Source organism: Lissotriton vulgaris, chromosome 7, assembly GCF_964263255.1.
Source record: "Lissotriton vulgaris chromosome 7, aLisVul1.2, whole genome shotgun sequence".
Classification (NCBI taxonomy): Eukaryota; Metazoa; Chordata; class Amphibia; order Caudata; family Salamandridae; genus Lissotriton; species Lissotriton vulgaris.
In genome coordinates this window covers 1,351,392,175-1,351,418,125 of record NC_141695.1, presented here as the reverse complement: position 1 = coordinate 1,351,418,125, position 25,951 = coordinate 1,351,392,175, and the positions used below count along the sequence as shown (strand labels likewise).

The 25,951-nt window shown below is 48.1% G+C and overlaps 1 protein-coding gene across 7 annotated transcripts in view; it reads right to left on the bottom strand.

The window, feature by feature from the left end:
- Positions 1-25,951, bottom strand: part of BCKDK (branched chain keto acid dehydrogenase kinase) — a 392,864-nt gene that overhangs the window by 113,655 nt on the left and 253,258 nt on the right. For all 7 annotated transcript variants that reach the window (XM_086932026.1, XM_086932025.1, XM_086932028.1 and 4 more), the window contains one exon: positions 9,402-9,475. In XM_086932026.1, coding sequence (XP_086788152.1) covers positions 9,402-9,475 — 74 coding nt within the window. The remainder of the gene's footprint in view (positions 1-9,401; positions 9,476-25,951) is intronic.

The following is a 25,951-nucleotide window of genomic DNA, read 5'->3' as shown; positions in this document are numbered from 1 at the left end:
CAAATTAAAGTGAGCATCTGAGAGGGAATCCGGTGCGACTTTGGCACGTTGATAGTGAACCCCAGCGAATGCAGGAGGTTCACCATAGTCTAGAAGTGGGAGACGACTGCTTGGGATGAGCCTGAATTGGGCACAATCTTTATATGATAAGCCTAAAGCCACAATCAACTATGCTGGCTTGACGTCGGCTCCTTTTTTTATTACTCGTGGAACTCGCCAAGGGTGTCCCTTATCACCTCTTTTATTTGCATTATCAATAGAGCCATTTCTCCAAGCACTACAACTTCAATCTGATATCATTCCTTTTAAATTTGGCCCGCATACACTAAAAATCACAGCTTATGCTGACGATATTGCTATCTACTCAACTGATATCGTAAAAGCTATGCAAGGTATTAAGGTAGAAGCTACCCGATTCGGGGACGTATCCGGATATAAATTAAACATAAATAAAACCCAAATAATTGGCAACTACAAACCGGGGAGTGCAATTATTGGATTATGTCAAACGGCCACCTATCTAGGGGTTAGGATCACTGCTCAAGTCAAGAAAATAACGAAAATAAATTATGATGAATTAGTTAAAACTACTAAAGCTTTATAAAAAAAATGGCATAAACTACCCTTAAATATCATAGGCAGAATTAATCTGATACGTATGATAATACTACCAAAATTCCTTTACTTATTCCCCTCTATTCCTTTGGCTTTAGGTAACTTATTCTTTAGAAACCTGGAAGGTATCTTCAGTAGTTTTATATGGGGATATCATAAAGACCGCAGATCTATGACTCTTTTTAAAGGGACTATAGAAGCAGGAGGGCTGAACTTTCCGGATTTTAAATTATACTTTTGGTCCGCTTATGTTGGACGTATGAGATACTTAATTAATTCGGAAGGATCAGACAATCAACCATACTTTTTAACGTTTATGTTCGATAAGGATGCTAAGTTTTTTCTTTGGAGGATCAACGACCCTAATTATTTTAAAAGAGTACGGTTCAAGACCGCAAGAGATTTGGTAAAAACCTGGCGCAATATACAGGCTTCTTGTAATTTGACTTTCTTTCACCCTAATTTAATTTTATGGGGAAATCCGAGCTTACCCGGGATATTTAACGATGGAGCCGCCAATATATGGCGAGTGCATGGAATAAAAACACTCGGAGACTTATATGGCCCACAAGGGCTGTTGAGCTTTGAGAGCCTTAAAACACTATATAATGTTACTGATACCATGCGATACAAGTATATGCAAATATATGATTTCCTGACTCGAAAAATGCAGCTTCAGAGTATCTCAGAGCCCACTGTTATCTGGGAGAGCCTGTATTCTCAAAAGAATAAGTCCCTAATAAGTCACTGTTATAAACGTTTTATTACATACAGAGTTAGTGATTGTAGTATCTTGGTGGAGAAATGGAATAGGATGCTAGGGAGTAATATTAGTTCAGCAGCTATCAACAGATCTTTGGGCAATATCCATAAAGTCGTTCTTTCCTCAAGTTTAAGATTGCAACAATTTAAGACAACTTGCATGCTTTATCATACCCCTGAAAGAATTTCTAAATGGGCTTCTAACAGTAGCTATACTGATAGAACTAAATGCCCTAAATGTTCGTTGGCTGCGGCAGACTTGGTGCATATGTTGTATACTTGCCCTAAGATATCTGAATTCTGGACATCGGTTGAGAATGTAATGAAATTAAAATTAGGATGTACATTTTCCCTGGATCCGGCTTTAGTTCTGCTTGATGTTAATATCGCGAACACTCCACATAAGTCTATAATTACAATCATGCTATCATGCGCAAAACTTATAATCGCCCGCGCTTGGATTTCCCCTACACCCCCACACTTCATGGAATGGTGGTCATTACTTAATGCGATTCACTGTATGGAATCTACTCTGGCTAGGATTAGAGGCAATAAGGCCTTGGTTAAATTTGATAAGATTTGGGGGTCTGTTATTTGCTGAAACGAATACTTACACAAGGCCTACTTAGCACATGAATATCGATTTATAATATTTGCCTGCAACATGAATTACACTTTATGTGTCTGGGTCTAATGAGAATTCATTTATTATGATATGTTTATCCTGTCCATGATCTGAAATTCTTTTTTCCTTTTCTTCTTCTTTTTCTCATTGTTAAACTTCTTGATATGTGTGTTTTTGATTACATTTCTTTCCTGTGCTGCTAATAAAAAATGTTTAAAAAAAAAAAAAGGGATGAGCCTGCCTTCAACAAACAGTTGTCGCGATAGGGGAAGCCTGGAACCCCTAATCTCCGCAGATGGGCTTTGACCACCGTCATCACCTTTGTGAACACCATGGGGCACTTGTGAAGCCAAAAGGGAGCATGGCAAACTGAAAGTGCTAGCCGCCCACCATAAACCACAGGAAGTGCAGATGGGCAGGCAGGACGGGAATATGAAAATAGGCATTCTGCAAGTCCACCGCTACCATCCAGTCTCCCGGCTCCAGGGCAGACAGGACCTGAGACAGGGTGAGCATCTTGATCTTCTCCTTTCTGAGGAAGTAGTTCAGGGCTCTCAGGTCAAGAAAAGGACAATGGGCATCCGTCCTTCTTTGAGACCAGAGAATAGCAGGAGTAACAACCTATTCAGGCCGGGGAACCCTTTCTATAGCTCTGTTGACCAAGAGAGTTTTGACCTCCTTGTGGAGTAAGGCAAGGAGATCCTCCGTCAGCCAATGGCACACTGGAGGCATGGATGGAGGGGTAGTCTTGAAGGGGAGGGGGGTAGCCCCTTTGGAATATTTGCAACACCCACCTGTCCGAGGTGATGTCTCGCTATTAGTGGAGATGATGGCGTATTCTGCCACCAACTGTCCATGAATGATCCTGTGGATTAGAGTAAGAGGGTTTTGTGGTGGAGAAGGGGATCGTGGCTTGGCTCGACTTTTGGCCTCTCGGCCTTCGGGGTAAACCGTGTCCAAAGCCCTGCAGAGGTTACTGAACTTCCAGGACCTGTAGCCAGAAGAGGGTTGGTGCGGTTGGTAGCCCCTTATGTATCCACGAAAGCAGCGAAAAGCAGACACAGGCCGGTTTGTTGTGATGAGGCCCAAGAACTTGGTAGTAGACCATGGGTCCTTGAAACGCTGAAGGGCAGCATCTGCTTTGTATACGAAGAGACGGAATCAGCCAAGGGGCATGTCCATAAGATTAGCCTGGACATCCCCCGAAAAACCAGACATCCTCAAACAGGCGTGGCGAGACACCGCCTCCATGGTGGTAATCGCTCTGCCCAGCGAGTCTGTTGAAATCCAAGCCACATCGGATGGTGAACTTTGCTGACATCTCACATCTGAAATAGCTTGGGAGTGTAGAATCCGGTGAACCTCCGAGACTCTGGGCAGCACCTGAGCAACCATGTCCCATATTGAATGGGAATAACGGCCCAAAAGGCATGTGGTGTTCACCAACCGCAATGCTAGCCTGGAGGAAGAGAACATTTTCTTCCCAAAGCTTACCAGTCTCTTGGATTCCCTGTCTGGGGGTGCCTGAAGGGAACAAGCCACGGATAGTGGTAGCTTTGTGGGGTGGGGTGGGGTGTTCGGTGAGGAAAACTGGGCCGCCAGGTGCAGGGCGATGGTGGAGGGCAATCGTTCTGTTCATAGGAGCCCCTGTGCTGGGCTTGGAACAAGTGTCAAGAAGTACATCCGTCAAGGCCACATTGAGAGGCAACAAGGGTTTTGAGCTGGAGACGCCAGGCTGCAGGACCTCTGTTCGATAGCTCTTCAACCTGCCATATCCAAATCTATCAATATCTATGGATTGCTATTCTACCACTTTTGGTTTAGGCGAATTCATCCTCTACTAGGTTTACATCTCATCCCACAATGCGGCCTGATTGGTGGTGATGTTTTGTTTTACGAACTTGGCAAACACAGCTGACAAGACAGTAAAGTCATGGAATTTTTTGGCACCAAGAAACACAATTTGAAATCCAGGGTTTTAAGTGGAATGGAATGATCTCTGCCTTACTTGACCTGGTGTTAAAACTCAAATAGTCTGGAGGACAGGACAGCCAAAACCAAGGAGACTGAAATTGACAAAGCTACCATGAGTAGCTGGTTAAGAAGTAGCTTGGATCAACGAACAAGTTACTTACCTTCGGTAACGATATATCTGTAAGAAACATTAGTAGTGATAGATTCCTTACTTTAGAATTACCCCCATGCGTCAGACTGGATCCGGAAAGTTTTTGTCAGCAGTACCCCTGCGCGTCGGAAGGTGGCGTTGTGCGGCTCTGCATCAGTCGTTGGCGTCGTGGCGCCGAGATGATGTCACAGCAACTACTTAGACGCTGCCCTCGCGTGGTAACGTCAGTTCTGTACACAACTTTCCGCACCAGAAATGCAGAGCCATGCAAGATACTGACCACTGGTGCCTTGAAAGTAGGGCCCTGAAAGGGATGAACTTAACCCTAGAAATCAGTTTGCAGAACGGGGAGGATGGGTGGGGTGGTAAAGAATCTATCACTACTAATGTTCTTACAGATATATCGTTACCAAAGGTAAGTAACTTGTACATCTGAAAGAAAAACATAGTGATAGATTCCTTACCTTAGAATAGATACCCCAGCAATACCCACCCCGGGGGTGGGTCTGTGAACTAAGATCACACAAGGAAGTCCTGGAGAACAGAACGGCCAAAGAAGCCGTCTCTCTGGACTTGGCTGTCCAGGCAATAGAGCTTAGTGAAAGTGTGCAGCGAGGCCCTCGTATCTGCCTGACAGATGTCCTGTAAAGGGACACCACGTCCCAACGCCATAGTAGCAGCCGTCGCCCTGGTGGAATGGGCGCGCAGTCCCAACGGAGCTTCCTTCATAGTTAGCTTTAAAACACAAGACGAACCATCGGGAGATAGTTCGCTTATGTAAGGCCCGACCTTTCTTGGCACCAGCGTAGCCAACAAAGAGCTGATCATCCACCCAGAACTGTTGTGTGCGGTTCAAGTAAAACGATCGCGCACGCTTTGGGTCCAGACGGTGGAGACTCTCTTCCTCTCTAGAAGGATGCGGAAGCAGAAAGAAGGTGGGCAAAGTGATAGTCTGCCCGATATGAAAGGCAATGATAACATTTGAAAGAAAAGATGGACGTGTTCTGAGCACACCAGATTCAAGTCCCACTGTGACATTACGAAAGGAATAGGAGGGAAAAGATGAGTAATCCCTTTGAGAAATCTATTTACAAAAGAGAGGGATAATCAGGGAGCCTGAGAAAGGCCAAAATAGCAGAAAGATAGCCCTTGTTAGTGCCCAGAGCAGAGCCCTGCTGGGCCAAAGAAACAAGGAATAGAAGAACTTCTGAAAGAGGGCAGAAAGGGAATCCACAGCTTTTGCTGTGCACCATGCCATAAATTTGTTCCACTTGCAGGCGTATACCAACTTAGTGGAGGGACACCTAGCTGCCAGAATGATATGACAGACTTCAGGAGGCAAGTCAAAAGGAATCCACTGCCACTGCTCAATCTCCACGCAAAGAGGTGGAGGACCATCCCTGCTGCGACAGACGATCCAACCGAAGAGGCAGTCGGATCGGGGGATCGATCGTCATACTGAGTAGCTCCGGATACCACACTCTTCAAGCCCAGTCCGGCACCACAAGAATGACTTGGGCCCGGTCGAGCCTGATCTTCTTCAGCACTCTGAAAACAAAAACGTTGCCAAGCGAGTGCCGCCTTGGAAATTCCAACGCGCAGAATTGCTGATATTGCATGTTCTCTTCGCTCCCCACTGTCAAAAGAGACCTTGCTCCACATCTAAGTGAAGATGCCATTCGTGATCCATCATGTACCTGCGGCTGAGTTCGTCCACCCTGGCGTTTAGTGAACCTGCCAGGTGTTAAACCACCAGGGAAATGCCCTGCTGTTTCAGCCATGTCCAGAGACGCAGAGCCTTCTGACATAGGGTCCACGACCCCACCCCGCCGTTTGTTGCAGTACCACATGGCGGTGGTGTTTGTGAACACATACACCACTATCCCTTTGAGAGAGGGAAGGAATGCCTTCAGTGCAAGTCGGATCGCCCGAAGCTCCAGAAGGTTGATATGGAGCCTGGACTCCGCCGGAGACCAGAGGCTTCTGATCTCCGCCTCTCCCATGTGGCTCTCCAATCCCAGGAGGGACGCATCCGTCACCACTGTGTGCTCCGGTTGGGGAATGGAGAGGGATCTGCCCCACTGCAGCTGCTGTGCAGTGCCCTCCGAGATCTGGACGTAATCGGACAGGTTCCCCAGATGCTGCGCCCACTGGAACTTCAGGTCCCATGGTAGAGCCTGCATATGCCATCTGGCATGAGTGAGCAGCAGGATGAAGAAGACCATGAGGCCCAGCAGCCTCAGGGTCATCCAGACCGAAACCCAGGATAGAGGGCGGAAGATCGGAATCATAGCCTGAATATCCTGGACACGCCGTTCGGGAGGATAGGCCTGAAACTGCGTCGTATCCAGAACCGCTCCGATGAAGAGGAGCTTCTGAGAGGAAATCAGGTGCGACTTCGGCACAGTGATGGAGAACCCCAGCAAATCTAGGAGGCCGGCCGTAGTCTAGAGGTGGGCAACGACTGGCTGGAGCGAGCCCGCCTTCAACAACCAGTCTTTGAGATAGGGGAAGACTGGAACCCGTGATCTGCGCAGATGAGCTGCGACCAACACCATCACTTTCGTGCACATCCGAGAGACGCTGGTAAGGCCAAAGGGGAGCACGGTAAACTGAAAGTGCTCGTGGCCTACCGGTGGGCCGGCAGGACGGGAATGTGGTCCAACGATCCAGTCTCCAGGGTCGAGAGCAGACAAGACCCGAGCCAGAGTTAGCATCTTGAACTTCTCCTTCCGGCGGAAGCGATTGACGCCCCTTAGGTCCAAGATAGGATGCAGGCCCTTGTCCTTCTAGAGCACCAGAAAGTAGTGGGAATAACCCCACGTCCTAATTCTGGAGCAGGAACGTGCTTGATGTCCCCCTTGGCCAAGAGGGACGGGACTTCCTGTTGAAGAAGTGCCAAATGATCCCCCGACATGCAGTGGTACCTAGGTGGCATGGCAGGAGGGGTAGTCTCGAAGGGGAGGCGACCGGAGAGTGACAACGAGTCCCCCGCAAGGCGCGACCCATGAGATGACGAGAGGGGTCCGCCGACCCCCATGGTGGCATAAAGCCGACTCGACCTCTGGCAAAGCAGCCGCCTGCGCGGAGGGACGAGAGGCACCCGGGTAGTGACAAGGGGTAGCCCGCCAGCCTCGACCCATGAGGGGACGAGAGGGGCCCGCCGAACCCTGCGGTGCTGTCAAGGCCGATTCGATCTCCGACGAGGCAGCCACCTGCATGGAGGGACAAGAAGGGCCCAGGGAGCGATGAGGGGTCCCCCGCCAGCCTCGACCCATGATGGGACGAGAGGGGACCGCTGACCTCTGTGGCGCCGCCAGGGTCAGCAGCTGCCGAAGACGTAGCGGCGTCACCCCGGCCTCAGACAGAGTCACCACCTGTCCAGAGGGCAGAGAGGGGCTTGGGGATGCGATCCGAGCCCCGGCGACCACCCGTGACACCAAAGGGACTCCGGCAGGAGTTTTCAGCTAAGCCAGGGCGCTGTAGTTCGAAGGAGGGACCCCCGAAGGGCCACAACCCAACGGCACCACATCCTCAGAGCCTGGATCCAAACCAGTTGGCGCCGGAGCCACCAGCGACGCCGCGAAGGGCCCTGCACAGCGCAAGGGATCTGCCGACATCCCAGGAGGGAAAGGAGGAGAAGCCAGCGAGGCCCACAAAACCGCTGCATATGTCTCCATCTGAGCTCTCGACGCTCCCTCACCAGAAAACGGTGGATAGGAGGACGATACACGGGGCCGCATCACCCGCAGAGAGCCCACGCCCCCAATAGGCTGGAAACCAGCCCTTGGGGTCAAACTGCAACACTTACAGACAAGGGAGCGACGCTCTGGCGGCACAGGAGAGGGATGAGGACGATGACTGACGGCTGCTTCGAAAACCTTCCACAGAAGCTGATCGAGGTGATGACTCCGATCTGGACAAACGAGCTGAGAGAAGTTTCATCCAGCGTTCCCGCCGTGACTTCAGTGGAGCCGTGATCCTCCCCCAAGCACCACATACAAATGAGGTGAGGGTCCGTCGCCGACATCAGGCGTCCACAAGACGAACACGTCTTAAAGACCGACGGCATCAGCACACTGTTCCCACAAACACACGCAGGAGCGAAGGGAAAGGCCTAAACAGGCCTAAACAGGTCAGATCAAACGCGGAAAAGGAAAAAACGGACGTAGGCGCGCCAGGGTGGGACTTATGTGACTTCGCTGACGTCACGTACGTGGATGACGCCTGGGCGGAGTTGCGTGATGCCGTCCCCCCGGCACGCAGGGATGCTGTGGCAAAAAAATTATCATCCGGATCCAGACCCACACCTGGGGATAATTATATGTTAAGGAATCTGCGGCTAGTAGTCATCAGAACAGATGAATCTAAAAGAGCATACAATAAATGCACCATTGAAGCCGCATCAATGCATGGTGCCTATCGATTCCAAAGCATCTTCTTGAATCAGAATGTGAGGTTTTCCACAAAGGAGTCCTCTCAATGATCAGGGAACAAACAGAGGTTACAAACCTGGAGTTGACTTGTCCTGGGGTACTTTGCGTGGCAAGTAGGACAGAACCTAAATGGAGTCCTTTCCATAACTCAGACATTCTTGGACGTAAAAGTGATGGTACGCTGGCTGCAGGGATGGAGTCAAAGAAACACGCGATGGTGCAGACCGACGAGTAAGCAAGATTGAAAAGTCAATCAACGAGAAAAGGATCCGAGGGTCCGGTGAGAACACCACGTGGCTTCGAACCGGAGCTCACAGAGACTCGCCTGAGGCAGACCGGTGGAGAAAAACAATAAACATTAGAGCCAATGACCATGTGCATTACAAGAGATATATGGAGTCAATAAAACTCGAGACTCCAAAAGACTTCTTCGAACAAAAGTAAGTTGTACACGTCCAAACCCAAAACTATATGGCAGGAGTATGCACAGCATGTGCAGCTACACATGCTACAAACACATTTTTATCCACATTTCCCAGCAAGAACATTTTAAAGGAAATATAAAATGATAATTTGTAAATATCAGCAACATGTAGAGTCAGCCCTGATTAGCTTTGAGCCAACAAAGAGCCAAGAATTTTAGATTAACTATGTTGAGGTGCTCTGGCTGTAAAAAGAATCAGGAAATGGACATAGTGGGATAAATCCATCTCCGTTTTAGAGTAACTGTTTTTGGACAATCCCTGCAATCTCGGGAGGCAGACCAAATATTTCAGCGATCAAGCAATAGTAAGATGGGTACGAAATAGATTTTTTGTATAAAAAAACATCTCCTTACCTGGCAAAGTCCACCCACTTCTCAATGATCTTCTTTGGAGACAGGCGGGTACAGATGATTCCCACAAAGTCTGGCTATGGATGAGAAAAAAGCAGATACTAGGTGAGCTTCCAGTGTATTGCCCACTCAAGTTCTCATATATCCTACGCATGCCAAAAAGGTGCAATTTATCTTGTTCAATATAGACTGTGACATTGTGCAGAATACGGTTTTACAGTCTATATGGAGTGGGGAGTTATTTATTTGCAACCCTCTTTGTCCAGCGCGGGTATGCTCCTTGGATTCATAGCTCTTCAATGTTCCCTAGCAAAGAGAGAAGCTAAGAAACACCTTAAAACAATTTTAAAGTCTTTCTACTTTAGCACAGCTATGTCCTGAAATAATTCAGATCATTATTATTTGGAAGGCTTCTAAACTGCCAAATCAGGCATCAAGTCATCATCTCAGTTCCATTCTTGCTAAATCCATAATAAAAATGAATCCTTAAAATGGCAGCATTTGGGCGAAATGCATTCAGACTGACAAGAGAAAACATTAACTTTCTCTTTCTCAGAACAGGATCTCTGTTAAATCCATAAGGTTCAATAAAATACATAGCAATCCCCAAAGTTGTAGAAAACTTTAACAAGCATTGGCATAGCCATGGTCTTGCTTTTTGGACCGTATAAGTATTTAGTTATGCAGCAGAATATCCTTGGTGCAACAACATCAACTGTTGCATGGCTAAACACTTATAAGGTCCCAAATGCAAGATCTATTGGCTATGCCAATGTTTGTTATATAAGTTATGCATTATGAATTTCTAACACCCACTCATAAGATGGCACATAGGTGCAGGCTGCAACAAACAACCATTGACAAAGTCAATAGTTCAGGCTTGTAAGTGTAATGTTACTTGATGTATTATATATCTGGATGTAATGACAGTAACAGCAAAATTCCAGTCGTGTGGCACAACATGCTTAGCACAGGTTTTTAGCTTAGGTCTTTTTAAGCTGCACCCTTAATCACAAGGGCCAAGTTTTAAGTGAAGTGTCCCATTCATAAAAACATTCAGTGTCAAAGGCCTAGAGTACATGCAGATGCATGCCACACATTATATTTAAACAAGGAATTTTCACTCAAGCAAGGCAAACATGACTTGGCAATCAAAATATAGAAAACACTGAAATGTGGGAGCTGATCTAGGGAAATACAGTTGGAGCATTAGTGATAGATCAGTGAGCTGAAAGCTTGCCACTGAACTATGTACTGATCTGCAGGTCAAAAAGTTTGAATTCCATCAAAAACATTCAGGATACCCTCTTTCAAAAGGTAGTAAGACCACATACAGATTTTCCAGAAAGTTTAAAAGCCAAGAGGACTGGCAGTTTGACAATTACCATTTCTCCATCTACACTTCTATTAAATACAGGTGTGCCTCATTTCCACCCCGGAAAAGTCCATCATTGATGGAAAACTGCAAGTATTTCCTGGGCAAGAGATGTGCGGATATCCACAAATGAGTGTTTGAAAAGTAGTGCTCTACTTCTAGAGGATATCCTACGCTTAAATCCAAAAAGGCTGCCAACCATCTAAATGTACGCTGTCATTCTGGCTGAATTTCCAACTAAGTGGACTTCACCATCAACAGATTTCAAATCCCGATTCTCTGAATTAGAATGTGATGTATCTATGAGTGAGCAGGGTGGGACTAGAAGAGGCAGGGAGCAGAGGAGGCAGTGTGTGAGTAGAAGGATTAACGCGTGAGCAGAAGAAACCAGGAGCAATGAAGGCGCTGAGTTTTCAGAGGGGACAGTGATCAGAAAAGCAGTCAATGTTAGAGGGGGCAGGGAGCAGAGAATCAGAGTGTGGACAGCGTGTTCGCTGAAAGGATAGTGAGCACAAGAGAGCTTTGTATGAGCAGAAAGAACAGTTAGTGTTCACGGGAGACAGAAAGGATAGGTGGTCAGTGTTTAAGCAGAGAGGGCGGTGTGCGTCCAGAGAGGTCAGCGAATGTTCAGAGAGAGCAGATGTTCACTATGTAAGCAGAAGGCGACGGCAGCAGAGTATCAATTTGTAAAGAGAAAGGAGCAGAGGGCAGTGGGTTCTCAGAGGAACAGATAGCAGAGGAGTATGAGCAGAGGAGGCAGCAATATCAATTAGTGCTTAAAGGAGGCATGGAGGAGAGAGATCAATCGGAGTGTGTTTAGACAGGGTAGTGAGGGTTCAGAGGGGACAGGAATCACAGAAGGGCATTCTGTGAGCACAAGAGGCGGGAACAGAGGAGAGTAGCGTGTACATTGGGTAACAGAACAGAGATTTGGCAATTAAATTAAAAGCACTGTTCAGTCTTAAAATAGATCAAACTGCATTCGAGTAAGTGGCTAAGCCCTGCTCTCCAGTATCACCAGCAGCTCTTCCAACCCAGACTTAACAAGCACGGATGACAATGAGGGGGGAGGGGTGTCACCAGCATGGGAAAGTGGTTTGGGGAAAGAAGGAACATGGGCAAAACGCAAAGAAACTAAAACAAGGACCTGAAACAGCGTGATCGGAGGAGCGACACAAATTAAGCTCAATTATTCTCAGTTTGGTCCAGGTGCTGGAGATGAAACCGGAAGTGATGCCTTGCCTGCGCTATCCAATTAGGAAGTAGAAAAGAACAAGAGGATGCCATGCAAGTTGAGTATGAAAGCGAAAGTGATCGGATGCGCTCTGTGTTAATCATGCGAGTGGTGCGCGCTCAGCAGTGATCGTGCTGGAAGGGAGGCAGATGGCGGCTGCACGCGTAAACGCAAGCGCTACGCCGGCTGTGGCAGCACTTTGAAAACCTGTATACTAAATGTCTCTCCGAGCAGCACATGCACTGGGCTCAGGCGAGACCTAAAAAGGTAATTCCTGGCATGCGGAGGAAGGCTGCCATTTGGTGATCTTTGGCCCCTTACAAAATATAGGCAGAAAATACTCAAAAAATGAAGTTCATAGAGTTTGTTTTCTTACTGCTGGTTCTTATTTTCAAATTGTCCCCTCATTTGGCAAAAATTTACAGTTAAGTGCCTTACTTAGAGTTTAGCAAGAGGCATACTCTGTCACAAAGTGGTGGATATCACATATGTGGCATCCCAAGTGTCATAGGATATCATACACATGATATACACCAAACAGAATATCTCCACATTTACGACAGAGTATTCCATCCACTAAACTCTAAATAAGGACTAAAGTTGTTAAACAAAAAAGAAGACAGCTGAGTGATGTCAATCAGCACAAGCAGTAAAATCACAGAAATAATGTCTGCAGAACAACATTGAGGAGGTTGCCAAATATCGGTCCACCAGATCTTTTACAGGGAATGTTTGCCTGGAGTACTGCTGCAAAGTATAGGCCTGGCAGTTCAGATTGGACAGTTCCTATTCGAGCAGGATCAAAACTGATCTGCATAATGATGGCATCTGTGGTACAGTGGGCAAAGCGTGATAGACTAGGATGTGGCCCAAGCAATCACCAGTACCTGAGATAAGAATAATTTGCCTTTTGGTAAACACATGTGGTACAAGATACAAGCCCCTGGAATCCTTTTCTTCCATACATATTGCTCACCTCTGATGTCTGCATCAGAGTCGCTAAGAATCAATATTTTAAAATTAGTCATTCCATCCAAATATTAAGAATTAAATCAAATAGTATCAGAGTTCAGGTTTAATATTCGATATATGTCTAGACTGTTTAGCATTTGAAGACGGCTTAGAAAAGAAAACTAAGATTAACCAGTTGGTTTCCATGAAAAATCAGTGATCACGTAATATAGAATGCTACCTCTCCAAACCTTACTAAAGTTCATAGTCGATAAGGATTTATTTGATAAACTTCATGTTTAATAAACACATGAGTCAAACATAAATGCAGCAAGAAAGTGAATTCCTATGGAATAACCTGTAATCTATCTCTGAATTAGTACAAAAGTAACATCTACAAGCTTTTCTTGGGACATTAAATTCCCAAAGTGATTCTGGCTGCCCAACTGGCTGCTGCGGATTCTGCTCTGAAGTAGTCTACCTCTGCCATCGGACACAATCCATAAGGAGCACTACCAAAGCAACGAGAGCAACAAAACTGGCAGGTGGGCAGATCTGGTTAGCACAGATGGGTTCAACCTGTGAAAAAGGCATTTGGGAATACTACTAATCTGCAGACCGGCCTAGTAGATTGCCAGGGCACTCATTCGCTATAGAGAACATCACTGATCATCAAACCTTCAACTCCCTCCAACCCCAGGTAAGTTGCTTTGGCCTTGGCTGTTAAATTTACTCACGCAGGGATCAAATTTAAAGCATGTATCACTGTCAGATGTGCTCATTTAAATCTGTGACTCCCATACTAGGACATTATAGTTGTACCATTACAAAGAAGGTCATACTTCCACTTTCTAGAACAAAATGATGTCTGACACGAACCCATCAGCTTTGGAATTTGGTCCTTCCACCTAGGTCAGTGCTCCTAATAGCGCAAGGCAGGCCCACATCCACCTGCAACACTGTACTCAGTAAAAGAGGAGTGCCTGCCCAGCCCAGATCACTCTGACATCTCCACGTTCACGGTTGCCCAGAGGGGGGTTCTGCAAGTCGCTTGGCGACGCATGCATGTATGGTAACCGCGGGGATCTGGAATCCAGTATGGAACAGAGGATGTCAAAAGTGGGTTTCTTCTTTGATGACCCAACAAACAACATGACTTTCTAAACAGGAAGTGGAAAAGTCCTTTTACCAGCCCATCCCAAGATCTTATATTGACCACAGAAAGATATTGGGAATAGGATTTCCTACTGTGAAATTGAGTTTGATTCTTTACCTCTGATGTCAACTGATGTTTGATAAATCTGGGAGTAATGAGGGAGAGAGTGATAACAGGAGGCTGCATCACAAAGCAATGGTTCGCTTATTTTTCCTCATGCTCCCACTAATATTTTTGTCACAGATTTTTGCCTTCAGCAGGGCGATAATCTACTAGATTTCTTCACCAGACTCTTTTCTCCTTCCTGATGTCAGGGGGGAGTTAAATGCCTTGCTAAGTTATTCAATTTTAATTCAATCAAGAGCTAAACGCACAAGTTACTTACCTTCGGTAACGATATATCTGTAAGAAACATAGGTTAGTTCTAGATTTCTTACCTTAGAATTACCTCCAGGCGTCAGACTGGATCCAGAAAGTTTTTTTGTCAGCAGTACCTCTGCGCGTCGGAAGGTGGCCTCGGTCGGCTCCATGTTAGTCGTCGGCGTCACCGGAATGACGTCGCAGCAGCTACTTAGTCGCCGCCCTCGCGGCCTGACCTCAGTTCTGTACACGACTTTCCGTGCCAGAAACGCAAAGCCATGCAAGACACTGACCAAGTTGGTGCACAAAACTAGGGCCCTGAAAGGATGTCCTTAACCCTAGAAATCAGTTCGCAGAACAGGTAGTATGGGTGGGGCGGTAAGCAATCTATAACTAGCTAATGTTTCTTACAGATATATCATTACAGAAGGTAAGTAACTTGTGCATCTGAAAGAAGGAAAATGCTACTTACCAGTATGCATCTGTTCTTGGCATGTGGAGCTGCAGATTTCTACATTTTGCATTAGATCGCCACCTGGTGTTGGGCTCGGATGATTGCATGCTGTCGTCTTGGAAGAAGTCTTTGTAGTAACTTGATAGGCGACTCATCCCTTGGACGATAGTGCGCATGGGCTCCTTCCTTAGATTGTTTTTCCGCCATGATGGGAAATGATGGAGTTAGTAGAAAAAAAGGATTTCCATGCGGGTATATCTAATTAAGATAAAACTGGAACAGATACAGATTCCGGGGAGGCGGGAGGGCGTGTAGAAATCTGCAGCTCTACATGCCAAGAACAGATGCATACTGGTAAGTAGCAATTTCCATTCGAGGCATAGTAACTGCAGATTCTACACTTTGCATCGATTGTGCAGCAGTGTCTCCCCTAGCGGTGGTCACCTGTATCCATCGCAGTAGTTTGAAAGAGAGTTTTGAGGACAGCTTGGCCTACTGCAGCTTGCTGCTTGGCTTGCACATCAACACAATAATGTTTAGTGAAGGTGTGTGTTGTAGGCCATGTTGCTGCCTTGCAGATGTCTTCTAGGGAAATGTTCCCTAGAAAAGCCATGGAGGCTCCTAGTTTGCGTGTGGAGTGCGCTCTAGGAGGAACTGCTATGTGCATTTTGCCTTGTGATAGCATATTTGTATACATTTAACAATCCACCTTGCAGTTTCTGATTTAGAAATGGGGTTGCCTTTATTTGGTGGGGAGAAAGCTACAAATAGTTGCTTTGTTTAGCGAAAGGATTTGGTCCTATCGATGTAATAGAGAAGAGCTCTTTTGACATCTAGTGTGTGTAGAGCTCTCTCTGCTACAGAGTCTGAGTTTTGAAAAAACACTGGTAACTCTACAGATTGGTTTAGATGAAAAGGAGTAATTACTTTAGGAAGGAATTTAGGATTAGTCCTTAGAACCACTTTGTTACGGTGTAATTGTAAGAATGGTTCTTGTATAGTGAAAGCTTGAATCTCACTAACTTTTCTAAGAGAGGTAAAAGCAATGAGGAAAGCTGTTTTCCATGTGAGAAATTGCAGTTCACATTTATGTAAAGGTTCAAAAGGGGGTCCCATGAGCCTGGTAAGAACAATGTTTAGGTTCCACACTAGGAGGAATAATTCTTTTTAATCCTTCCATAAAAGCTTTTATTGCTGGTACTCTAAACAACGACATATGTTGTCTGTTTTGTAGATATGCTGCAATGGCTGCAAGATGTAAGCGTACAGCTGAATAAGCCAGATTACATCTCTATAAATGGAGAAGGTAACAGATAATATTTTGGTTGGAAGCATCCAAAGGATCAATTTGATTATTAGTGCAGTAAATGGCAAATCTTTTCTATTTAGCAGCATAGCAAGCTCTAGTAGTAGATCTTCTGGCTTCTTTAATGATATTCATACAGTCTGGTGGCAGGTTAAGGTAACCAAACTAAGACTTCAGGAGCATGGATGGTGTCAGAGACAGTTTTTGGTGTGGAACTAGAGAGAGTTCTAGCAGTGTGGTGAACCACAGCTGGCGGGCCCATGTGGGAGCTACCAGGATCAGTTTGAGAGAATGTTGTCCGAGCTTGCGTACTACTAGTGGTATTAATGGGATTGGCGGACAAGCGTACGCAAATCTGCCTGACCAGTTCATCCATACTGCATTGCCCTTGGACAACGGGTGTGGAAACTTGGCGGCGAAGGTTGGGCATTTTGAGTTTTCGTGTGTGGCAAACAGGTCTATGTCTGGATGACCCCACTTGTGAAAGAATGGTTGAAGAACTTGCAGATGTAGTTCCCATTCGTGAATCTGTTGTGTCTGTCGACTTAACAGATCGGCTATCTGATTGTTAACTCCTGGAAGGTGTTCTGCAAGCAGATATATCTTTTGTGGAATGGCCCGTCTCCAAATGTTTTGTGCGAGGTGGGACAGCTGCAGGGAATGTGTGCCTCCTTTTTTTGTATGTAGTACATGGCTGTCATGTTGTCCGTCCGGATTAAGACAGCTTTGTTCAGTATGTGCACTTGGAAGGACTCCAGTGCTAGGAAAATTGCCAGCAACTCTAGGTGATTGATGTGAAGCACCTTTTGTTGAGCGGTCCATCTTCCCTAAGTTGTGTGGTGGAGCAGATGGGCTCACCATCCTATCAGGTATTCGTCTGTTGTCAGTACTATCTGTGGAACTGGCTCGAGGCACAGATCTCTGTACTGGGGTGAATGTATGACATTGTTCTGCATTCTGTCCATCAACTGTTGTTTTTGCATTTGTCACCCCGAGTGGGATGGGTGTGCTCAGACGTGAGTCCCATGCTCTCCACACCACTGGAGTCAAGCTATCCTGGCTGAAGACGGCTGATAGCCAGAAACCAGTCTTAGGATGCTTGATTCCGGTCCAGGAAAGACATGTTTCGGTGCCGAGGGAGCTGGTAGTATCGGTACGTGCGGTTTGCTTGGTATGAAGCTACCGGAAGGCTTTAATGTTTTCTTTGGAGCCGGGCTAGATGGCGGGGCTTTCGGAGCTATTTCTCGGTCTCGACTGGGCCCGGAAGGCAGAGTTTTGACCTTAGCCTTTGGTTTAGGGGTTGGGGCTGGGGTAGGGGCAGTCGTACTCACGCGTTGACCTGATGGTATGGAGTCATCGGAGTCGTCTGCCTCAGATACGATTTGGAGATCATCGGAATCTTCCTCGGGGACACATGGGCCTTCGTTGAAGATATCCACCGGTTCCGGAGCTGATCTCTGCATGTCGCGTCGACGGGCCCTCCGATCTCAAATGGTTTTCTTGGATCGAAAGGACGCACAAGCTGTGCAGCTCGACTCGTCGTGTTCAGGTGATTAACACAGATTACACACCTCGTGATGGTCGCTCCACACACGGGGCATTTTTTTGAATGGTGTACTTTCCATGAGTTGTAGGCCTCACCACGTGGGTAGGCCCAACGGCCCGCGTAGACGACCGGAATCGAACTGATGAAGTCGAGTCTATGTATATTGATGTTGAAGTTTGTTTTTAGAAAGTTTTGCGCATCGAAGCTGAAAAGTTGCATCCAAACCCAGTGGCGGAAAAAAACAATCTAAGGATGGAGCCGATGCCCGTGCACACTATCGTCCAAGGGAGGAGTCACCTATCTCGCAACTACAAAGACTTCTTCCAAGACGGCAACATGCAATCTTCCGAACCCAACACCAGGTGGCGATCTAAAGCAAAGTGTAGAATCTGCAGCTCATATGCCTTGAACACACGCTAGTTCTAGATTCCTTACCTTAAAATAGATACCCCAGCAATACCAACCTAAGTGGTGGGTCTGGGAACCAAGATCACACCAGAAAGTCCTGGAGAACAGAACGCCCAAAGAAGCCCCCTCTCCGGACTTGGCTGTCCAGGCAGTGGTGTTTGGTGAACGTGTGCAGTGATGCCCACGTGGTCGCCTGACAGATGTCATTCAGAGGCACTCCTCTTCCCAAGGCAGTAGTGGCTGCCATCGCCCTGGTGGAGTGCGCACGTAGCCCCACTGGTGGCTCATTTTTAGCTAGACAGTAAGAAGCCTTAATACACAACACGATCCAAAAAATGTTGCATTTGTGTAAGGCACGACTCATCTTTGCACCCATGTAGCCAACAAAATGTTGATCATCCACCCGAAACTGTTTGGAGCGATCCAGATTGAAGGAGAGCGCACATTTTGGGTCCGGACGGTGAAGCTTCTCTTCTTCCTTTGAAGGATGCGGAGGCGGAAAGAAGGTGGGCAAAGTAACAGGTGCGTAAAGTAAATGGTCTGCCGGATGTGGAAGGCAGTGACCACCTCAGGAAGAAAAGATGGACGGGTCCGGAGAACCACCTTGTCCGGATGAACAGACAGTAAAGGAGGTTTTGAGGAAAGAGATTGGAGCTCATTCACCCTTCTAGCAGAAGTGATGGCTACCAGGAAAGCAGACATAAAGGACAGTTATGAAGCGGCTCAAAGGGAGCGCACATTAAGTAAGTCAGTACAAGATTCAAGTCCCACAAGAGGCATAACAAAAGGAATTGGAGGAAAGAGATGCGTTAAGCCTTTCAAGAAACGGTTAACTTCTGGGGACTTGAAAAGAGAAGGCTGATATTGCAGCCGGAAGAAGGCAGAGATGGCTGAAAGATAGCCCTTGATAGTGCCCAGAGCAGAGCCCTGCTGGGCTAAAGAGAGAAGGAAGAAGAGTAATTCAGGGAGGGGGCAGAAAGGGGATCCACAGCCTTTGCTGTGCACCATGCCACAAATTTGTTCCACCTGCAGGCGTTTACCGTCTTAGTGGAGGGACGCATGGCTGCCAAGATTACGTCACAGACTTCGGGAGGCAGGTCGAAAGACGTCAACTGCCGCCGCTCAATCTCCACGCACGGAGGTGGAGACTGGATAGGTTCGGGTGGAGGACCGTCCCCTGCTGCTGCAACGGAAGATCCTCCCGAAGAGGCAGTCTGATCGGAGGATCGATTGCCATGTTGAGCGGCTCAGGATACCAGACTCTTGGTGCCCAATCCGGAACCACAAGAATGACTAGGACCCAGTCGTGCCTGATCTTCAGCAATCTGGGCAGAAGTGGTGTAGGCAGAAAGGCATACAAAAGACCGCAACTCCACTCACGACGAAAAGCATCGCCCAGCGAGTGCCACCTTGGAAATTCCAACGCGCAGAATTGCTGACATTCCGCGTTTTCTTCGGTAGCGAATAGATCTAACCAAGGCTCTCCCTACTGATGAAATTGACCTTGCACCACCTCCAAGTGAAGACGCCATTTGTGATCCATCATGCATCTGCGGTGGAATTCGTCCACCCTTGCGTTTAGGGAACCTGCCAGGTGTTGAACCACCAAGGAAATGCCTTGATGTTCCAGCCATGTCCAGAGGCGAAGGGCCTCCAGACATAGGGTCCACAACCCCATCCCGCCCTGTTTGTTGCAATACCACATGGTGGTGATGTTGTCCATTAACACCTGCATCACTCTTCCTCGGACAGAGGGAAAGAATGCCTTCAGTGCAAGACGAATCGCTCGTAGCTGCAGGAGGTTGATGTGAAGCCCGGTCTCCACTGGAGACCAGAGGCCTCTGATATCCACCTCTCTCATGAGGCCACCCAGCCCAGAAAGGAAGCATCCGTCACCACAGTGTGGTCGGGTTGGGTGAGGGTGAGGGACCTGCCACTGACTCAATCCTGGTTCGTGAGCCACCACTGCAGTTGTTGAGCAGTGCCCTCCGAGATCTGTATGCAGTCTGACAGATTCTCCCCATGCTGCGCCCACTGAAATTTCAGGTCCCACTGTAGAGCCCGCATATGCCACCTGGTGTGATTGGTCAGCAGGTTGCAGGAGGCCATGAAGCCCAGCAGCATCAGGGTCATTCTGACCGAAACCCGGGACAAGGGCTGAAAGATCAGAATCATAGCCCGAATTTCCCGGTCTCGCTGTTCGGGAGAATAGACGCGAAACTGCGCAGTGTCCAGAACCGCTCCCATAAAGAGGAGCTTCTGAGGGGAATCAGGTGTGACTTTGGCACATTGATGGAGAACCCCAGCTGTTGCAAGAGGTCGGCCGTAGTCTGGAGGTGGGAGACTACTGCCTGGGGCAAGCCCGCCTTCAACAGCCAGTCGTCGAGATAGGGGAAGACTGAAATCCCTGATCTGCGCAGATGAGCTGCGACCACCGCAATTACTTTCGTGAACACCAGAGGGGTGCTGGTAAGGCCAAAGGGGAGCACGGTAAACTGAAAATGCTCGTGGCCTACCGTGAGCCGAAGGTAACGCAAGTGGGCCAGCAGGACGGGGATGTGGAAATAAGCGTCCTGCAAGTACAACGCTACCATCCAGTCTTGCCGGTCGAGGGAGGACAAGACCAGACCAAGTGTCAACATTATGAACTTCTCCTTCCGGAGGAAGTGATTGACATCCCTGAGATCCAAGATAGGACCCATGTCCTTCTTGGGAACCAGAAAGTAGTGGAAGTAGCAACCACGACCTACTTCTGGGACAGGAACGCACTGATGGCTCCCTTGGCCAAGACAGCCGTAACTGCCTGCTGGAGAAGTGCCAAATGATCCTCTGACATGATGTGGTAACAAGGTGGCATGGCTGGAGGGACAGTCTCTAAAGGGAGGGAGTAGCCCCTTCGGACTATCTGCAAAACCCACCTGTCCGAAGTAATGGTGCACCAGTGGCAAATGCTGCCGCCCACTGGTGGGCCTGAAAGGTCAGACTAGGAGGGTTTTTGAGGCTTCTGCAGAGGACTGGTGGACTGGCCCGCCCTCTGGCTCCCTGAACCACGGCGCTGGTTCCCACGTCCCCGACTGCGCGAAGGTTGGGTAACTTGCTGCGGCCTGTGGCCCTGGGTGGGACGTAGCGGGGCACCCCTTCCATAGCCACGAAAGAGGCAAAAAGCAGACTGCCCCAGACGGGAGGAGAGGCCCAAGGACCTGGCTGTAGCCCGTGAGTCCTTGAAGCACTCTAGAGCGTTGTCTGCTTTGTCACCAAAAAGGCAACGGCCATCAAAGGGCATGTCCTTCAAGGTGTTCTGGACATCCCCTGAAAAGCCAGTGGACCTCATCCAGGAGTACCGACGAAGCGCTAACTACATTGAAATAGTCCTGCCCAGAGAGTCGGCGGTGTTCAGCCCACAACGGATCATAGACTTAGCTTCATCTCTCCCGGAGGCGACAGCCTGGGAGAGCACTGCCTGAGCCTCCTCCGGACACTGAGGCAGCACTTGCACCACCGTATCCCACACGGAGTGCGAATAACATCCCAAGAGACATGTGGTGTTTACGGACCGCAGTCCTAAGCTGGCGGAAGACAACATTTTCTTCCCAAGATGGTCCAGCTTCTTGGATTCCCTTTCCGGTGGAGCAGTAGGGAAGGCAGTTTTGGAGGTAGAGGCTTGGACCACCAAGCTCTCTGGGGTAGGATGTTAGGAGTGGAAAGTGGGGTGAGCCGGGCGGTGGCATCGAGCGATCATCCTGTCCACGGGAGCCCCCGTGTTAGGCCTGGACCACCCCAAAAAGACGTTGGTGAGGGCCTCATTAAACAGAAGGAGGGGTTCCGGAGCACCTCAGTCAGGAGGTTAGTCCTGACCACCATAGTAGGAAGCTCGAGGTTGAGAGCCCCGGCCGCCCTTTGTAACACCACAGCATACGACGCTCCCTCCTCTGTAGCCACGGTAGGAGGAGACAACATGCCAAGGTCGGGTGAAGTCTTGTTCAGACCCTAGCTGATCAGTTAAAGGGTCACCTGACCCCTCGCAGTCCACCTCATCTTCCTCTGGTCGACGCTGGTCCGGCACCGTGTCCAAGTCAGGAAAGAGGCTGGGGTCGACACTGGCTGGGGGCTGACTGGCGTCTGGCACCGTAGTGGTGCCTTTGAAACCGGTGCCGTTGGAGGTGTAATAAGGTCAACCAGCGCCCATTCGGATCCAGGCCTAGATCCAAGGGGGGCCTGCGGGGCCGGAACCGCCGGCAGAGAAGACGTAGGCCCCTAACCGAGTCTGCGAGGCCCGAAGGCACACCGGTGGGGTTGGTCCGCCCAAAGTAGGCATGCATCATCTCGTAGAACGTACGATGCTGGGCGGGGGTCACTCCGGGTCCCGGAAAGGGAGGGATGCTCGGAGTCGACCCTTCAGGCTCGGAGTGACACCACCTGCGCGCCTCATCGAGTCGGCCGATAGATGAGAAGACGGCGAAGAGCGACAATGCTTCTTCGACTTCTTCTTATGCTTCGACTTACCCGACCCAGAGTGCGAGGACTTTGAGCCGGACTGATGGTAGCTCCGACACCGGTCCCTCGACCTCCTTCTCGACCGGGACCTCGAAACGGCACGGAGCAGACTGCCGTTGTTCAAGCAGCTTTCTGGACCGCCCCCGCAAAGCCTTCAGCGTCAACAACTGACAGTCGGAGCACGACTGGGGCCGTGGTCTGCTCCAGGCAAAAGAGGCGCACGCGGTGCGGATCCGTCACCGACATCGAGCCTAAAATCAGGCCAGGTCACTCCATACTAAAGAAACCGACAGCAAACTCCTCCGACCCCAACAACTTCTTATAATGGACAACGCCTTCCTTGCTCTAGACCGCAACGAAACCTGTCTACTAGTCCTGCTTGACCTCTCCTCAGCCTTCGACACGGTCAATCAGAACAAAATTCTAAAAAGACTGGAAAATAGGATGGGATTATCTGGCTCAGTCCTTCAATGGTTCAAATCCTTTCTGGAAAAGAAAACGTAATCTTTCATGGTGAACAAAAATCTTTCTCGCTCCTCACCGAACCCTCTGAGAGTACCACAAGGCTCGACCCTATCCCCCACCTTATGCAACCTATATGTCGATCCACTAACCAAACTATTACAGCAGGCAAACATAGCCTACCACATGTACAAGGACGACACTCAACTCTACATCAAGATCTCCTCCATTGAAGACATAAGGACGATGAACATGGCACTCGAAAAGACCGTCCACTGGCTAACAACAAACTTCTAATCATCAAAGGGGAATGGATCACTTGTCCTGCTCAACCATTAGGTATGCAGGAATGAGGATGTCCCAGTGAAAAAAGACCCTCATGCACGTGATGGGTATGGTGGTGGCTGAAGCGGTATATCTTGGTTCTCCGCTTATGGATCACGTGTGTGCGTAATCATTAGGTCTATTTTCGGTTTATGCAGCCTCCACCAGGAGGTTCTTACCCATGGTTGACGCAGTAGTGAGCCAGTGATAGGGGGATCTGTTAAAAAGACACAACAGCCGTGAGTTCTGATTCTTTATTGTACTTGGTTGTTGGTCTGGTAAACTCTATAGGAGTGCATCACCTGGACTGAGTTACGAGTACTGGATGCTCTCAGAGTGGTTAAAATAGGAGGGGAGTTGTGGGGGTATTTTTAAAAAAAGGTCGACATGTTTCTGCCTCTATCTGCCTGGGTTTAGGACTTACGGGCATTCATCAGGACCGGTGGTGGGAAAACGTGAGGTTTAACAAAATAAAGTGCTCAAATGTGAAAGAAAAAGGTGTTTCTCTGGACAACAAACTTCCTCAAGCTAAACTCACAAAAAACAGAATTTCTTCTAATCTCTCCCCCCCCCCCCCCCCCCCCCCCCCAAATAATTCCCAGGAGGCAAAGGAATGGTCCAAGGTGATCACTGCACTTAACTGCACACCAACTCTGGTGGACTCCACCACATCACTTGGAATTACACTAGATAAGAACCTTAACATGCAAACACACATCAACCGGTTAGCTAAAAACGCACACTTTCACCTCAGGAAAATGAAACCTTTTATCGAGAACCCGGACCACAAAACTGCAGTTCAGTCCTTAGTCATCTCAAGGCTGGAGTACGGATGCACCATCCTCAAGGGCTTCCCAAAATCTCAATCGTCCCATTAAACGCCGCAGCAAGACTCCTAACAGGATCTAGGAAATTTGACCACATATCGCCACACCTGAAAGCGCTCAACCGGCTTCCTTTTGATCTCGAATCCACCTAAAAATGGCATTCATCACTCACAAAGCGCTTCACCACAATACTCCCTAGTACCTATCCCAAAAACTTACCATATGTGGAGGAATCAGACATTCAAGGAGTGCTGATAATCTACTCCTGAAACCCTCACGCTTCAGAAACAAACAAGCATCTGACAGAGCATTCTCTGGAGAAGCACCAAAAATATGGAACTCACTTCCTCCCTACATCAGAAAAATCTCCTCTACTCTTCTGTTCAAAAAAGAAGCAAAATCGTTCCTTATGTGCAAATTCCCCCTGTAAACATGCACATGGACCATTCCAGGTCTACACCCTAAACTTGCCCCTTCTATCCCTCAAAAGACATCTTCGCTGCTCTTGACCCGTCGCTCAGAAATACTCTCATGCCTGAGACCCTCCGAACTTTGTAAAATATGTTGATCTTATGTATGCTATACTTTTTGCAAATTGTTTTATTTATACTGTGCCCTCATTGTAAAGCGCTCCGACACCCTTCCCTGGGTCTGGTCCGCACTATAGAAAACTCTAAAAATAAAATAAAAAATAAATAAAATAATCAGGTACAGGAACCGCAGGCCTTAAAACCGGGCATCCCTCATTCACCTGTTCGGAGTCGAACACTCGAAACAAGACGTCGACGAAAGTCGAGAAAAACGTAGTCAAAAAATGACTGAGGTACCACTCTTACCGGATCTGAGCTAGCTGGCATGGAAAAAGAAAGAACGGACCTCAGTGCGCGAATGCGGCGTCTAAGTAGCTGCCGCGACGTTATCCCAGCGGCCACAACGCAGATGACAAGTGCGAAGCCAACCGACGCCACCTGCCGACGCGCAGAGGTTTTGCTGATGAAAAAAATTTCCGGATCCAGTCTGACACCTGGGGGTAATTCTAAGGTAAGGAATCTATAACTAACGTGTTTCTTTTAGATAAGTTACTTAACTTCGGTTACACCTTATCTAGTAGAGACTATATATAGTCACAGATTCCTTATCTTAGAATTTACCAGAAATCAGGCTGGATCCGGAAGATTTTTCGTGAGCAGTAACCCTGTTTGCCAGAAGGCGCCGTCATTCAGCTCCATATGTGTGGTCTACGCCAGAGGTGACATCTGTGGCACCTATATACACGTCAGTTTCTTTTCACGACTTTCCACACCAAAAGCACTGAGCCACACTGACGATTGGGGTTGAAAACTAGGGACCTGAAAGGAAGAAACCCTGTCCCTTTAAATCTGTTTGCAGAGTGGGGAGGATTGGTAAGGAATATGAGGCGAGAGTCGCTACCAGACAAGGCATTACCAAAGGTAACTAACTTGTTCATCTGATACCGACTTCTAGCAGCAGATTCCTTACCTTAGAATAGATACCCAAGCAATACCATCCCCAGAGCTGCATCTGCAGACCAATTTCAGACAAGGAAGTCCTACAGGACTGAAAGGGCAAAGTGCCTATCCCTACGGACTTGACTGTCCAAGCAGTAGTGTCTGGTGAACGTTTGCAGGGAAGCCC